Source organism: Thunnus albacares, chromosome 5 (genome assembly GCF_914725855.1).
Source record: "Thunnus albacares chromosome 5, fThuAlb1.1, whole genome shotgun sequence".
Classification (NCBI taxonomy): Eukaryota; Metazoa; Chordata; class Actinopteri; order Scombriformes; family Scombridae; genus Thunnus; species Thunnus albacares.
This window is the reverse complement of record NC_058110.1, coordinates 1913036-1930169: the sequence shown is the minus strand read 5'-3', so window position 1 is coordinate 1930169 and position 17134 is coordinate 1913036. Positions and strand designations below refer to the sequence as shown.

The 17134-nt window shown below is 39.7% G+C and overlaps 1 protein-coding gene across 3 annotated transcripts in view; it reads right to left on the bottom strand.

The window, feature by feature from the left end:
- The window catches only part of prkcz (protein kinase C, zeta), a 146530-nt gene that overhangs the window by 28764 nt on the left and 100632 nt on the right, over positions 1-17134 (bottom strand). For all 3 annotated transcript variants that reach the window (XR_006403425.1, XM_044351409.1, XM_044351410.1), the window contains 2 exons: positions 13393-13472; positions 8609-8698 (listed from right to left, as the gene is read on the bottom strand). Coding sequence is in view for 2 of the 3 variants with exons in the window: in XM_044351409.1 (XP_044207344.1) it covers positions 8609-8698; positions 13393-13472 (170 nt within the window). In the remaining variant the exon portion in view is untranslated. The remainder of the gene's footprint in view (positions 1-8608; positions 8699-13392; positions 13473-17134) is intronic.

Below are 17134 nucleotides of genomic sequence, written 5' to 3'. Positions count from 1 at the left end.
CACGTGAATATAATTGAAATGGATATACTGCCAAAGTTCCTGTATCTTTTTCAGTCCGTCCCTCTCCCATTTTCCCATTCAAGTCTTTTTTTGATAAAATTAATAGCATTTTCACCAAATCAATTTTGGCGTCCAAATCTACAGTGGTACTACTGGTCTGCTCAGTTATACTCTGCTACATTTTACTTTCACTCTGGTATCCCTCCTACTTGGGTAAGCATTAAGTTAATTAAACAACTATATCAGACCTCCCCCTCGAGCTCTATCTATATTCAGCTGATTTAAAAACTTTGAGGAATAAGACAAAGACCATAAATACCATTAACATCTGATATCATGTACACCAACATATTTGAGACAACCCTGCTAAATCTTGTTTCTCCCCCATTTGGGGCAACAATCATTTTAAGCCAGGAAGAGCTCATGGAGGTTTCAAGCTTTGGGCGACCAAAGATGGCAAATTACTTGTCTTTGAACTAATATGCAGCAAATATTATATGCCAAAAGACACTTTTCAAATATCTACAATTGAAGCATTTCATACTATCCAAATATAAAGGGTTAATGTTTAAACCACTGTTGGGCCTCAAACCATGAGGTCACACAGAGAAGGCCTACATGTAACTTGTGAGGCCTGACCATGAGGTGTTTTTTCCTTTGTTTCCCCCGAGACAAAGGAATAGTGCCAAAATGCTGCTTACAGACAATAGGAGTCCATTGCAAACTTCATTGCCAAGGATGCTTTGTGATTTTCACACCTCAGCAGGGAACAGTCAACATACAGTCTCATTGGCGGAGACGCTCCTGCACAGCGGAGCGTCCTGATGACGCAGCCATGACATCACAGCCTCTTTAAAAACTGAACGTGCCCTGAAGCACACGCCTTTCCCATGTCACTGAGCTAGGGGTAACTTCTGTTCCTCTGAGTCAGGTCGACTAAAGGGGGTACCCCACGCACGTGTTTTCCCCTCATCGAAGACTCCCCTCGCCGGACGAGAAGAGACTTCGCCCGTGTTCACCCGAACACATTTCCGGATCCGAGAGAGACCGTTGCTGCAACCAGCGTCCTCAAATTCCCTCGAGAAGGAAGAGACGCTTCTTCACCGAGTCGACTCTGCTGTTCTCTCCGCCACGCCGCTGAGAGCCAGCTGCCGTGCAAGAACGGCCACCATCTGCATCCGAGCCAAGGACTAAGCCGGACATAAAGACGGACTACACACACACCCTGCTCGCTTTCTGAAGCGACCAAGTAAGAGGCATAAGTCTGGGCAGAGGCAGTGTTAGTTGTGTGTTCCTATCAGCATCAGTTGCTGTTGTTTAGCATTTAGCTCTTAGCTTTTGCTATTGTGTGTTGTGCTGTTGACGGACCGCCGAGTCCATTTTTCCTGCTTTACTCTGAGGAGTATTTTAAGTTTGCTGAATGTTTAGTTGTGTTCACCACACTAGACTGTTTTGTGTTTGTCCCGCTCAGGACTACTGCTGTGTTTGTGCCATCGTGAGTGAGAAAGTAAGTTGCTTTGTCGGTCAGAAACCAGACAACGTGCGTTACAGACTGCCGTCCGTACGTGCGATTGCTTTCTTTCCTTCTTCCCTCTCTCTTCTGACTAACACCTACACACTGACTAACACCTATACACCTACGCACACACACATACACGCACTGGCATCTTTTTGCACATCTGATGGTCAGATAACATCGGACAAAGCTTTCCTTTGTCTTTCCTTATCCACCATCAGACACGTGTGTTTTTCAGAGAAGTGGGTGAGTGCAAGACGCCGACCACCAGGCGGCGCCATCTTGCTTCTGTCTAACCAAGACACCACCATACTTCTGCCATCCGGTTCTCGCACGACGTGACTTCCTCCCATAGTCACGTCAGCATCACAGACCGACAACGTCATCACGTCAGGCCCCGTCGCCATCTTGACACACACGCGCACAAACACACACGCACGCACGCACACATTCCCCTGCATGTGTCCAACCCTGTACATAGCTGTGTTTTGTTTGGTAGAATTAGATTTTAGAATAGTTGTTTATTGAATGAAGCATTTGTTAACTTTGTTAATTTTGCTAAGTTTAATAAACATTGTTATATCTAAAGAGAAGTTCTTCTGTCATTATTGTGTGTAATATTGTGAAAAGTGGCTGATTGAAGGAGTCAGAGCTCGAATTCACCCTTCTTTGTTCACCCTTGAATGTTGATATCTCTCAGATATTAACATTCTAGGTGAACTCCCATTTATGAGACTACCTGGTTTGGTTATTGGTCCCGGTTTCCGGGTGGTGCCCCTTATTTGTTAATTCATATTAATAATTCTATTAATTGTCATAATTAGTTAGTTATCCTTGATAATTGATAATTATTGCAAACAATCAACTGTGTTCCTCACAGATCCAGCAGTTGGTGCCTGAATTATTGATTAAGGTTGACAATATCTTATTTTCATAATTAATAATTATCTATGATAATTATTAATTATTGCTTATAACCAAACGCACAACTGCCCATCCCAACACCACCCTTGACAAATCTTGAAAGCCTCACAATTACATATCTAACTAAAAGGGGTCTAGTATCCCTATTCTATGGGCCTTTGATGTCACATGAAAATGAATCATCTGAAGACAGACTAGAAGCATGGAGAAAAGATATTTGAGAAGATATACATGAGGCAGATTGGGGATTGGCATGCTTAAAGTCACAAAAAAAGTCAATACAAGAATTAAATTATTGCAATATAAATGGCTAATGCAAACTTTTATCACTCCAATAAAACTTAATAAAATGTCCCTGACTTTCCAGATATTTGTTGTAAATGTTTAGAGGAAAAGGGAACATTGTTCCAGTGTGTTTGGGAGTGCTCAGGGGTAGTTATTTTGGGAAAGTATTACGCAGAACATATTCTGGATGGTCTGTAAGAACGTTCCCCTCCAAGCGAAGCTCTGCATCCTAGATATACATCCAGAGGACTTTGTTGTCAGTTCTAAGCAGTGAATGCTGATAGATTTTGGCCAAGAGAATGATTTCTCTCTTTTGGAAAAATATGCAAATGCCCTCTCTGAGCTTATGGTTGAAGGAGATTGCAACCTGCCTTGCTTTAGAGAGACTGACATATATTGTTAGAGGAAAAATAAAACAATTGATCAAAATATGGAAACCTTTCTCTGAATTTTTAGAAAATGGGAATCCTGCTATGAATGTCATCACCACTGCTGCTTTTAGTTTTCTTCTTTTATAATTTTGTTTTATATTTCACACTTGTGCATCCTGTTTTCTTTACGTGTATGAGTATTTAACCTGGCTTTTATTTTCCTTTATATATTTGATTATTTTTTGTCTGTGTGTAAAATCTTCATAAAATGTTGTTTAAAAAAAATTAGGTTTGGTATTGTTAATATTGAACCACATGCCAAGTCCTGCTTCATGGCAAAGGTAAGACACAGACACATCCACAACATGCAGAACAGCAGAGGGATACCTGGTCTCTTGCCTCAATTTGATCTCAGTGTCAATAAATAATTACTCACAACGGTGAATTCCAGTTCTACCCGCTTCCAAATTATCAGTTTCTTCTCAGCTCTCATCAACCTGACACTTTTCTGGCAGTGAAGAACTGTGCATTTGGAGTGGGAATAAAAGAGGACTGCAGGTAAATGATATTCAAATATGTCATCTCTTCAGAGAGAAAACTCTGCACTCCCTCAGGAACTGTCTGATGAATATTAATATGTGGTAACAACAGTAGCGGCGTGCCAGGCCTGTCAGGTCTGGAGACAGGTTTCTAGTTTGAGGGCAGAGAGCGTCGCTTCCCCACCTCTCACAGCTTTGTCAACTTGTTTTCCCTCTGCGCTACATGGGAGCTTTGTCACTGGGCTCAGGATTTCTCTCCGCTTTGATATCTTTCCCCAGTTTGCCTTTGGTGTGTACTTCACAGGCACTGTGGCAGCACTCATTAACACACTGACAATTGTTTTCCTCCTCTTTTATGCCACTATACTATCTGCCATCCTACCTAATTGTCCCATGAGGGACATAGCAACAATGAGGACACTGAAATGGCCTTAATTCATTTTAAATTAGCATTTGCGCTAATGTCTGATAAAGTAGCATATTAACCGTGCTTTAATAGAGTAATTGTAAACTGGAAAGAAGTACAGTTGTAACAGTATTGCATTTGGGAAAACTAGCCTAAAAAAAAGTAAGCTAGTCTAAGTCAGGGCTCTGTCTTGGACACACATAAAGCACATACGTTTTTATGGATTAAAATACATAAACTAGCTTCACAGCGATTTTCTAATATTGATTTTGCTAAAACCAATGATAATGACTGAGGAACAGAGCTAAGTGATGTCAACATTTTCACATCTGGATTTTTATATAGATTTATGAAAGAATCCCATGAAATTGGGATGTATTAGTATTAGGAAGTACTGATTTTAAAAAATAGCCAACATAAAAATCCAACTGTCACTACAATAATTACTTCATATTTAATATTAAAATTGCATCAATCACAAGCATACAGTTATGAATTTTGGTGTCAGCATATGAACAGCATTGTTCATATGTTGCATACTATGTGTTACCATAATAAATGATGGGAAATTAATCCATTTCTAAATCTCTTTATTTGTGTAACATAATATTGATTAGTGCAATGCTGAAGTAAATATGTCCACAGTACCAATGTAGTGCAAATACAACAGGTAAGTAAAGTGGCATTGTAACCTTCAAGTACTGACATTTCAAGTACAACTGAGATAAATATATATATATATATATACATGAGAACTATTGCTCTGAGTTATGATGATGATGATGATGATGATGATATACAATATTCTTCAGATGCTACAGGGATTTAATGAGGTAAAGAAGCTTTTTATACAGTATAAAGCAGCTGTAGACAGCAAATAAATACTGTATTGATGATTTATTTGAATATTAGAGACTAATGTAAATTTTTTTTTAAACTACTGCCTAAGTGTTTGGAAATCTGACATTGGGTTGTTGTTGTTGGTGGTTTTGTGGAACATGGGTCTTAGACGTCTCAGAGTTGCGTCTGTTTCACTCCGCTGCCACTTGGTGATTTTATCAACAAGAGCAAACTAAATACTTGCTGAAAATGTGCTGCAATGATGGATTAATGCTTGAAATATAAATAAGTTATTTCAATTAAACACTCTCCAAAATCAGCACAGAAAATAACATTTAACGTGGTTAAAGCATCTGTACTGATCTGTTAATGAATGTGGGTGATTCTTACAGTATCTTCTGTCCACAGCTGTTTCTACTGTATAAGAAGCTTTTCCTTCAGTTCATTAAATCTCTGCAGCATCTGACGGCAGCAGGATTGATATGTTGGTAAATCTATAGACTTTGAGAAGTGCCGAGCCAGAGCACAGTGCTGTTACGCACAGCCGTTCACTGTGTTTACCTTAATTAAATAAGCTGAAAATGACACCAGGCCTCTGCAGAACAACCACAAACACACACTCATCCACACACACCTCTACACACATCAGATGAATGATATGTCGGATTAGCAGGGCTCATCAGCCTTTTTTCCAACTTTCTTTTCAGCAAAAGTAGCATCTCATGTTTTATTCTTGAGACACATTGCAGTGCAAACACTGTTTTGTAACATTAATTACTAAATTATGTGAGCATTGACGAGGTGAGATAGACTACATTAGAGTTACAGGGCAGGAATTATACCACAGCCAAACAGCCAGTGTGGCCGTAATGTCCCCTCTAAAATTAACTACCAACACAGCCAGTTTGGCATGCCTTGTTTTAAACTGGCCGTTGTGCCCTTAAAAGAAAGTTGTGGATTTCCTCATTTAAAACTACATGAACACAGATTATACCATGGTCTGGGTGAATACTATTGTCTCAGACTAAACAGGGTGTTGAAACTTGTTTAGATTCATTTTAATCATATAATGAATTGTTCACATATTAAAAAAAAATCAATCAGACAGTATTTTGTGGAAAAGTCAATCATTCAGTGTATAGTTTTAATAAACTCAGTGCTGTTTTTCAATACACTGACTCCTAGTTGTTGATTGTGTACTGTTTTGTCTTCATACGATGTAATTATCACTTATTGTTATTGCACCATTGGTTTTGGCCTCGGTGCCCTTCATTTTGGCTGTGGTGCCCCAATAAATTTGTATTTATCAAAATGCCCTAAATGACTTAATTCCAGGCCTGGAGTTATTATGGCTGAAACAGTGTCGGTCCGATCATTATTATGTCATCAAAAGCTGGATGTCCCCCCATTTCAAAACTCATTCTGGCGCCGCTGTCTTTCACCATATTGGTTAGTGAGTATCTTCAAGTGTTTACATTGCTTATAATATGTGTGTAAGTGGCAGCAGATGTGGTCGCTGCTGGCTGCTGCATCACTGGACGCTCAGAAGCTGAGAGACTTCATTAGTTTGGCTCTGTAAGGTTCCTTCATATTGTTGGGCCTCTGTTCTGCTTTCATGTCTGTTTCAAATAATGTTGTGCGTCAGAACCACACCTTCAATCCTGCAACTGCACACATGCAGTGCTAATGTTTCCGTTGGTGTGAATGTGTGTGTGTGATTAGGAATTCACTTTTATTTGCCTTGTTGCTCCACAGAGGGGGAAGGCACTACACTGCATACAGCAGTAGTCTGCACACAATGTCTATAACTATATCATCTATTTTTTAACACATACACACACAAAGGGCTCCACCTCATTCATGTGTCTGTTAAGATCATAAATAGGATGGTGTGTTCTGTGTTGTTTAAGCTTCTGATATATACAGTAGACACATGCCATGAAGTTTGAGAAAGGAAATCTGAATGTATGATGACAGCTGCACCTTGTTCTCAGAGCTAACTGATATTAAATGTGGGTGTGAAGAATTTATTCTGTGTTTGTTGCTGTTACATTAGTTGTAAATGAGCTGACAGGTTGTAGAGTCAAACCCCAGATCAGTTGTCAGCGGCTGTTCTTCAGAAAGCAGCGAGCGCCCTGATCCCACCAATGAACTATGTGCTGGGTGAAGTATTAACTTCCATCACAGCTGATCTGCTTGAAATGTGCTTGTCTTATCTTGTCTTTTGTCTTTTAGTTATGCAAAATGACTCTAATTTAATAAAGTTAAGCATTTGCAGAAAACTGGACAACACTAGTGAGTGGTATGCTTTAAATCTTGTACAGTATACTGAGATAATTATTCTCTGGGGAATCAGGTTGGTTTATGTGTAGAACGCAGTAATTCAACAATCTGAACTAACTCAATTTCCAACAACTCTGGAATGACAGCGAATAAAGTAATGAGCAAAAACAGACAATGCATCTTTATTACTTACAGTATGACTACCCCTGAAAAAACCTGCCCACGTGAGACGTTTGTATCAGAACCTCAAACAAAAAGTCAAACGAGAGAGCTGACAGCAGAGCTAAAAGCCTGATCAGTGAGAAGCAGAGTGAACTGTAAACAAAAGGACATATTATAAAAAATAAAAGACTAATAGTTTACACAATTACACAGATAATTTGTTTGCAAGTCATAAGTTTCACTTTTGAGATGACATTTTTTTGCTGCAGTGAGTTTTTTTCTCAAATCCATACTTTTGTTTGATATTTAAGAAGTTTTGTTTGAGTATATTGACACAGATCTGATTCATAGTATAATGAGTAGCTTTGGACTACTGTGATCTTATAAATGGCTTCATCAACATTTTTAATGATATATTTCTATCATCATTCTACCTTAAAGAGCTGTTATAAAAGCCTCCACTGTCTGTCTCTGGCTCTGCACCTTCCAGACAACAATATATTCTCCTGAAGCTGACGTTGTCATGCTTCACTGTGATTGGCTCAGCTGTTTCAAAGCAATGAAACCAGTGACATGACTAACTGAGAGTGGATGTATTGATCACCACACCGTCCAATCTATATTCCACTTCACTCAGCGCTTTTGCACTTTGTGCTGCTGCACAGACATAAACCAAAATAGCAGGTGTGCTTGTACTCGCCCACACAGTCCATGTGGCCAAAATCTACCACTGAGCACTAATTCTGGTGCATGATGGGTGATTAAAATAAGGCCCTTGATCTAGTTTTTGTCAGAGATATTTGAGTTTCATTTTCTTCATGCATTTTAAAATGTTTATGCTTTCTAATTTTGTGTTTCCTTCTAACAACATTAGCTAACAACGCTAGCAGAGACATAATGTTACTATAATGCAGGATGCTGCTTCTGATTTAGTGCAAAGCAGTTAAATCAACCTCTGAAGAAGAAGAATACAAAGTATGATGCAAGACTGTATACATGTTGTCAAAGTTTTTGTTTCATTTCCATTGTGGAAAAACTGACAAATATAGTCAGTTTTCAGGAAATAAACACTGGTGGACTGTCACTGGTTGTGTTGGCAGTGACAGACCGTCAACAACGTCTGTGTCATCCATGTATGTAGAGAAGTAGGTGGTCCCTCAATCATGGAATGTGCATAATTTAGTTGAAAATGTTGTGGTGTAAGTGTACAGTGAACAAATGACTGATATTTTACAGTTTTAAAAATCCACTGAGCACAGGAACAGCATCAGTGAGCTCTTACCTGCTCCCAGTCTATACTGCGAAAAAATGTGTGTGACTTGATATCTGTGAAGCCCGTCTGGACCTGGCAACCCAGCCGCTCCTTGGGATCCTGTTGGGACCAAAACAGTTTGTCAGGAATGTAAACAGACGCAACTGTCTTTTCATGGCAATGTGAAATTATTCCACTTGATTTATCAATGCACATTCAGATGCAAATGTGCCCGAGTACCTGACGATGCAGGCTAACTGTCACATTGTGTCAACAGATAGCATCTCTCTAACCATATCCCAGATGTTGCAGCTCCACAGATAATGAAGCTATTTCCATGTGGACAATTAGTAATAATGTTGGCTCCACATGTTTCATCATGCGCTGTATGTACATATGTGTACAAACAGCCCCCACTTAGTGTTACTCTGACTGCCTGCTCTCTTTTCATCACAACAGTTATGGTGATGACTTATTGGAGCAAAGCACACTTGAAAAGCTACAAGGCTGTTTGCGTGAGCAGAAGGACCCTCATGCATCAGAGCTACACTAAGACATCACACACACACACGAAACCTTGTTGAAAAATACATAAAACCAGGGGCTGAAATAAACATAACACACTGTATTGTATTCATTTTACAGAATATGAGAATTAAATAAGATTAGTACATTTCTTAAAGGGCCATATCACTATTTTACCACAAATCAGTACCTATGTTTTATACCACTTCAGACCCTTTACCAACCTTCCAGGCAACTGTTTTCCATTCATTTTACTAAGCTATAAAAATCAACTCGGCTGAGATAATTCTATATTTTTCTTACTGTCAGCAAATCTCATGAAAAGACCAAAATCAACACTGCGTTAGTCTTTCTCTTAACACTTTGTGACTTCTCTACCATGTCTGTGGCTCTCAGCCTCAAGCCATTTGGTTCCTATTGAAGACTTGAATCTTAAAAAACAACTCACAAAAATAATTTCATTTTCTTTAAAAAGTGAAATAACTCCTTAAAACAGCTGGGCACTGTAGTTTTTAGCAAACATTATTCAAACAGGAGGAAATAGTGCATTTTCTGGGGACTATTTTCAGCTGTGGATTGATACACATTACTCTCTACTGAGTATTTCTGGCAGTGAGACAGTGTATGTGGGATTGAGTCAAAATAAATCACAGTGTGTGTTCATGGTAATGAAAGAACATGTGTGGCTCATTGATGTGTTTAATAGTTCTTGGACAACAATGGCGCTCTATCGCACAGAGGAGAACGATATATAAGGTTTTCATGCACACACAATTGATCTTTTGTTGGTTTGGGTCTTTTCACGATCCCAGTGAATATCATGTCTACTCCTGTTTTTGTCACGGCTTGGTAATAGAAATGAATTTTTTGCGCTTCATCTTAATGCAACAGTAACATTATTCTGACAACAATAAAAGGAAACAATATTATTCTAAGCTGCACCTTTTCATACTGAAGTGAATGAATAGAAAGCAACAGCTGCCTGGAAGCTGAGTAAAAGAAGATATATAACAATATGGCAATGATTTATAAAAAAGTAAGCAATACTGTAAAACATACATGCTGAATAAAACTGGCTCACTAAAATATATGTGGTAAACTGGCTAAATATTTGAACCTACTGAGAATAGGTCCTGAAACCCTGTTTTTAAAGGAATAGTTTCACATTTTGGGAAGTACACTTATTTGCTTTCTTTTTGTCATCACAGTGATGTTGCCCGGCAACAAGCAGAGAAGCTGCACAGAATTACTAGGTGAATGTTTAAACTATTGATCCTGAAAGAGTTACACAACACCTATCTCTAAAACCACAAGTGTTCTATATTAAACAAATGAGACACAACATGTTAATCAGTGAAGTTTAGTGCTGTTGGTTGGTGTCATTTTGAACAGAGCTCGGCTAGCTCTTTTCCTGCCGTCTTTATGCTAAGCTAACCACCTCTAGGTCCAGCTTCACACAGAAAACAATACTAATTGATATCCATTTTTACAGAAGCTGAGAACGGCCGTGCTTGCAATTATTTTTTTAATGCCATTATCTTGAAATCATGAGTTAATCATTTTGTTATATCACGATCAAAAAGCCCATTTTCTCGTGATAACAGGTTAATTTATCTTGTTATCTCAAGAAAACAAAAGGCTGATTTCTTCAGATAACAAGATCTCCTGAACTCTGAACAAACAAACATACTTTTGTTTTCTCATGATCTCAAGATAATGGCATTTAAAAAAAATAATTTCAAGCATGGCCACTCTCAGCTTCCATAGATCTTCTCATCTCACTCTCAGAAAGAAAGCAAATAACCGTAAAATAAGTTCTCCTAATTCTCCTGATTTAAGCAATTACACTGATTGTCAGATTGAATATAGCATATTATATTCAGAAATTATTATATATTCTGGAACATGAACTAAGTATAATAGTGATATATTTCAAACGTTTTTAATCACATATATACTGTACATATAACAAATGTCAATATCTTAAAATTCTGCAATGACCCAATCTGCATATCAAGCCACTTTAATGTTGTATACTTGTTGTAATATCTTCCTTCAATCATTAAACTTTCACTTTATTTTAATGCAGAAACAAACACACACACACCCAGCCAGCCTGAGCCTGATGACAGAGGTCTTCCTTGGCTGTCTTGATTCCACACATACTACTACTACTACATAATTATATGTTTAATTTGTACCGCTCTTTTCATTCATAGTGAAACTCAAAGTGCTATAGTATTAATGTCATAGAACACATAACATAAAGAGAATAGATAAGAGTTAAGATGAAGAAGCCTTCCTGAGGTTTTTAAGGTTTATAATAAAAGAGACTCGGGTCTGTGTTGCCCTCAGATGGTTAGGGAGGCTCAATCCCCCATGGTGTGGAGCTTAGTATTGGGGTCGGAGGAGCAAGCTGCTGGCAGATCTGAGGGTGCGGGTGGAGTATTGTGGTATGATCAGTTCCTGTAGGTAGGGAGGCACATGTCCATTGATGGATTTGTATGTGAGTAGCAGGACTTTGTAGTCAGTCCTGAAGTAACAGGGATGTTTCCAGTCCAATGAAAACAGACTTGGTGTTATATGTTTGTGTTTTCAGTCTCATCAGGATCCTGGCAGCGCTGTTCTGAATGTACTGGAGCTTCTGGATGCTCCTGTCAGGGATCCCTGTGAAGAGCACATTGCAGTAGTCCAGTCCAGGTTTTGCATATATGTTTTAGGTCCTTGTATTAACATGTGTCTTGTGTGACCACTTGTGATCAGATCTCACTTCTCTGCTTTATATGCAAATAACCATGTACATCATTTCCAAATTCGTTGTTGTTTTTAACCAGTGAGAGGATTGGGGGTCCACTCCGTCCACAGCTGTGTGTTCAACTTGTTTGATAACAGGATAAACAAATATAAAATGCATTGTGTCGCTCACAAGAATCAAATGTCTGTCCTATTGATTTGCTCTGGCGCCACATCGGAACATATATATATATAAAACAAATAAAGGGTTGTATGTAGATGCGTCTCCCCATTCAGAGACACTGTGCACATTTACCCAAGAGACACAGCAGCATAACTCTGTCTTCTTCTACACATCCAATAGATCAGCTGTTACACACACAGTCCAGGTTCATACTGTTTGGAGTGAAGCAGCGTCCTCCTCATAAATCCTGAGCTCATTATGTCGAGCAGCAAAACTAAAAACTGTAGTAATCAACTAGACAGGACAGAGGAAACTATCCAGTGACTTTTAGCTTCTTTTAGGCAGACAGTCAATTCAGTAGAGGACGTCAGTTGAGTAGGTGGTCCTTCAGTGTGGCCCAGGACACATTGTGTTCACACTGCTAAAAGAATGTGGCCACTTGCGGCCCAGACCACCTCTGAATGTGGTCTAAGTGATCAGATCTCAATGTGTCTTGGGTGCGTTCAAACCTTTACTTAGAGTTGTCCACTTCTTATCGGATCACCCGAGGCGCATGTTAATGCCAGGTGTAAACAGCCTTATATGGTCATCAAAAGTCAGCTGAGGGTCAAACCTAACATCCGGATTAGTGACTGAGGAGGAGAGGGGGATGTCCTGGCCGTCAGAGGTGAGATGAGGTATGGGGGATGACTGGATCTGGTGTAGAGTGCCAATAAGGAGAGCCTCAGTTTTGCTGCTGTGTGCCTTTATCTCCTTGAGGCAGGTGTTGAGGCATGACATGGCTGCAGAAGGGCTTGAGGCAGTTTTGATGTACAGCTGGGTATCAGCGTAGCAGAGAGAAGAGAGAGTCTGCTGATGACACGTCCAAGGGGAGCATGTCGAGGGTAAACAGGATGGGGCTGGGAACTGACCCTTGTGAAACACGACAGGTGACAGGGAGCGATCTAGACCTGCATCCTCCCAGTGAGACATATTCAGTCCCACTGGAAAGGTAGGACTGAAACCACTGAAGTGCAGAGTCTGACAGTCCAGTGGTGGTGTGGATGTGCTCTAAGAGGTAATGTGATCCACAGTGTCAAATGTGTCAAGAAGAATGAGGAGAGAAGGGGACCCTCACAACCCTGAGCTGAGCTGTTCCTGTGCTGTGTGCTGAGTGAAAACCTGACTGAAAATTTTAAAATAGGTTGTTGTGTTTAAGGTGGTCCTGAAGCTCAGAAACACCTTCTGCAGCACCTTGGACAGGGAAAGGGAGGTTGGAGAAAGGTTTGTAGCTGGCAAGATCACACATGGTGATTTTGAGCGGCAGTGTACATGGACAGAGAGAGAGAGAGAGAGAGAGAGAACGGGCTGATTGGCAGTGGACTGCTCTCACCTTGTTTAGAAAGCCCTTGAGCACGCTGGCAGCTTTCACCGACAAAGACCTTGGGATGCGAATGGGCTTCTCAAGAATAACTGTTGGCAAAAAGAGAAGGACAGCAACAAAAAGAGAGGGAGGGAGAGAGAGAGAGAAAAGGACAATTGTGAGTGGGGAGGAGGATGATTCACAGTCCAACCTGCCTGTGGGGGACCATGTCTGCTGCGTGGGAGTCAAAGGAAAGGAGGAGATACAGAGGACACTATTCTGTTCTTTCTCTCACTTTTGATGGTCTACACACAGCCTTGAGACTCCCACAGCTCAACAATGTCATACTAACGAGAACAAAAACACACTGAAAAATAGTTTTTCCCTCAAAACCTAAATCCAAGGATGTAGTACTGCTTCACACATTAGTGCTTTACGCTGAGGTGGGGGCTGAGCTTTTTTTCACCAATCACAGTTCAAGGTAATGTGAGTGGTATGTGTGTCCACATACAGATATGACTACTCCCCATCAAAAAAAGCTGCAAACTAAATATCACAATAGACACTTTGAAAAAGTATAAGATGAGGTTTTCTCTGTATGATCTCTGGATATTTATTGCATCAATAAGCACAGTCAATCAAAACGTGCCAATCTGCCACACATACACAGTCTTCAGAAACGCTCTAAACAGCAAAATGAGCTGGTTTTTGGAGGTTTTCTAATAGTCATGAATGTTTATTTTCACTCAGATTTTTGTGGATGCTTAATGATAATAATAATTCATTATATATGCATTTTCACTATTTCAAGCCAAATTTCCAGAGGCTTTAAAGTTTTACTAGCTGCTATTCTTTAGAAGGGTTGTGATTGTTTTCAGTAATGTGTCTCTTGCAAAAGAGATCTTGATCTCAATGAGACTTCCTGAATAAATAACGCTTGATAATAAATAATGACTGTTGACATGCTCATCTGTGTCTCTTGTGTTATTCAAAATTTAAAAAAATAAAAACTTGGTTATGAACCTCTGAATTGCAATTCCTTGTTCTCTTTCAGCCTTCCTCTATGATGGTCTTCATCTTTCCAGCTAAAACAACCAATCATGGCTGATTCGAAGTGATCATGAGACTGAGCCATTTAACCCTCGTTCCCATGCTCAATTGAATTCATGTAAAGGAAGAAAAATCCTTTGACACCCCACATTGTTATATACAATCAATTTGTAACATTTTCTGAATGTTGAGATGAGAAAACAGTCTCACATAAACTTGAGTCTGACTGATACATGGGATCGCCATTATTAGAGGCTCTTTCAGTTTGTGTAAATGTTGGCCAATCAGGAATGCAAGAAATTCCAGTCCAGAAATACCAAACAGTGTCTCCAATACATAGTTTGTCCACTGACAAAGGGTCTAGCTATGTGGTTAGACAGCGCTCTATACCACCATCATCAAAACACCTAAAGAAGGAATATCTTTTGGATGAATGGTGTTCATCCCTCCAGCAGAGTTACTTACTCTCTGAGAATCTATGGCAAGAAGCACTGAAGCTGTTCTGGAGGCTCAAGGTGGAGCAAAACACCTTATTAAGACATCCTGTATATCCTTGTTTGTGAGAAGGTTTTGACTTTTAACATGAATACAGCCTTGTGGCTGGTTCTCCCACTGAATCAAATGTTTGCCAGTCTGGGTGTGTGTCTGTCTAAAGCTCTGGGGTTGGCATGTGGATACCCAAAGCAGGACCTGGCAAAGGGTCTAGTTATGTGGCATATGGCTGGGTGGCTCCTATAGTTGAAGGTTTGGTTTCTGTTAGCAGGCATTCATCCAGGAACCTGCTGCTCTACCGGTAAGACCGCCAGGAGGACGTTACTGGTGGCAGATGCTAGCCGTGGTGCCATGCTATGCTACTGACAGTCACAGCAGAGACATAATGCGTCACACGAGGCCACTGTAGTATGGAGGAATTTCTGTTAAAGAAAACTGTGCGGGTGGGTGTGAGAGAGGGAGGGAGGAGGAGATAAGGGGGTACGCTATGTAAGGGTACCATATGGCTCGAGGAAACACAACTGTAAATGGAAGGACAGATATTATAGAGCTTCCTCAGTTTGTTTTATTTGGTCTAAACCACCAGAGCTTATAAACAAAACTCATCATTCATGAGAACCTTCCTTATTGGGCTGACTTCTGGCAGTGTAACTAGTCATCCTGCTATTTTTGTTGGTGACAGTAATTTATCAGTTATCATAATGTTGAAGCCATTGCATGAACGCTTTAAGGGCAACACATGCTAGTTGGGCCATACAGGCAAAAGAAGTCGACAAAGTACAGTAACCAGGGCAAATCAGAGCAGCAAATGTTATAAAATCACTGCTCTTCTTGAGAATGTGTCATTTTTGGCAAATAGGACACAATGACATGCGTCAACTCACGTGGGTCTATACAGTATGCTTTAGGATGCAGTTCCTTTAGTGACAACTAGATGCTTGTTCCAGCTGATCACTTGCTGAAATACAATCCAGCAAGGCCAGTCTGAGTAATAGATCCATGAGTTTGAAGGCTTATCAGATGCAAAAAACCACTGCACAGTGGTTTAAAATACTGTGAGACAGGATTTTACAACTCACAGCGACACACATTTTGCTGGACAACCCTGTATTTTTGTAACCAGAGCCCTCTACACCCAGAGCCATGCTTTATACAGTTTATTACAGTCTATAGTAGTTCAGAAATATTCAAATGTCAGCATCAGTCCAGACTGTTAATTTTCCCCTCAGCTCATTTTGCTATGCTAGGCTTTCCAAGTGCAAGTAAACTGTTGGCCATCAGATTATTACATCTGTCTCCTCATACCTTTAAAACTATAATTATGGAATAATGATCCTGCATTAAAAAAACATTCCCATAAAACTATGGTTTGGGGCTGTTTCCTGTGGTTGATGGGATAATTTTGTTGTTTGCTTAGACCTCTGTTTTCAGGTGTCTCAGTGTGGTTATTTGGCGCCATCTCAATTCAAATGAAAATGCCATCACCTGCCAAATGAAGCAAACTCATGGAGAAATCTGTTCCACACATGCACCCTAAATCTCATCTGCAATAGAGGCCATGATGTTCTGCCAGATTTTCCACAGTTCCTGAGGGGTGAGGAGCATTCATTACAGCATGTGCATTAAGCAGTGCGTCAATTACATGAAATATTAAACAGCTTCAGGTCAACTTTTGGGTGGTAATTTCATTGACAAAAGTAAAACACAGCCAGTTTTTATACAACCTTATAACTGTTTCAGACATTAAACCTATTTGTTTAGTTTTTTTGTTGTTGTTTTTTAGCTTAACCATTTTTGAGCTCTTCAAATGGGATTTTAAGAGTTTCAGCAACCCAAGGGTAGAATTTTCTAAACCTATGTAATCTGGCAACTTCATTCGAAACACACAAATTTAATTGGATTTCCAAGGTGGAAAAAGTGAAAAAAGATGATTTTCCAAAGGCAAAAGGGAAATACAGGCAAATGAATTTCAAGGATTTTCAGAAGATAAGACAAAAGACACAACAGAAACCTGTGGTTTCCAACTGTTATCTCCCTTGCCCTGAATCACACTAAAGCAAACTACATCACTCATGTCACTGTGAAAGCAGACTCAAATGTCAAAAGACTAGAAACAAAACAACAGTGGATTGAGACACTACGGTGAATTAAAACTAATTAACATTTGAGAAAAATAAAATTATCCCTGTTTAAAATTCTTCCATTTTAATGAAGCATGTCAGAACCATCT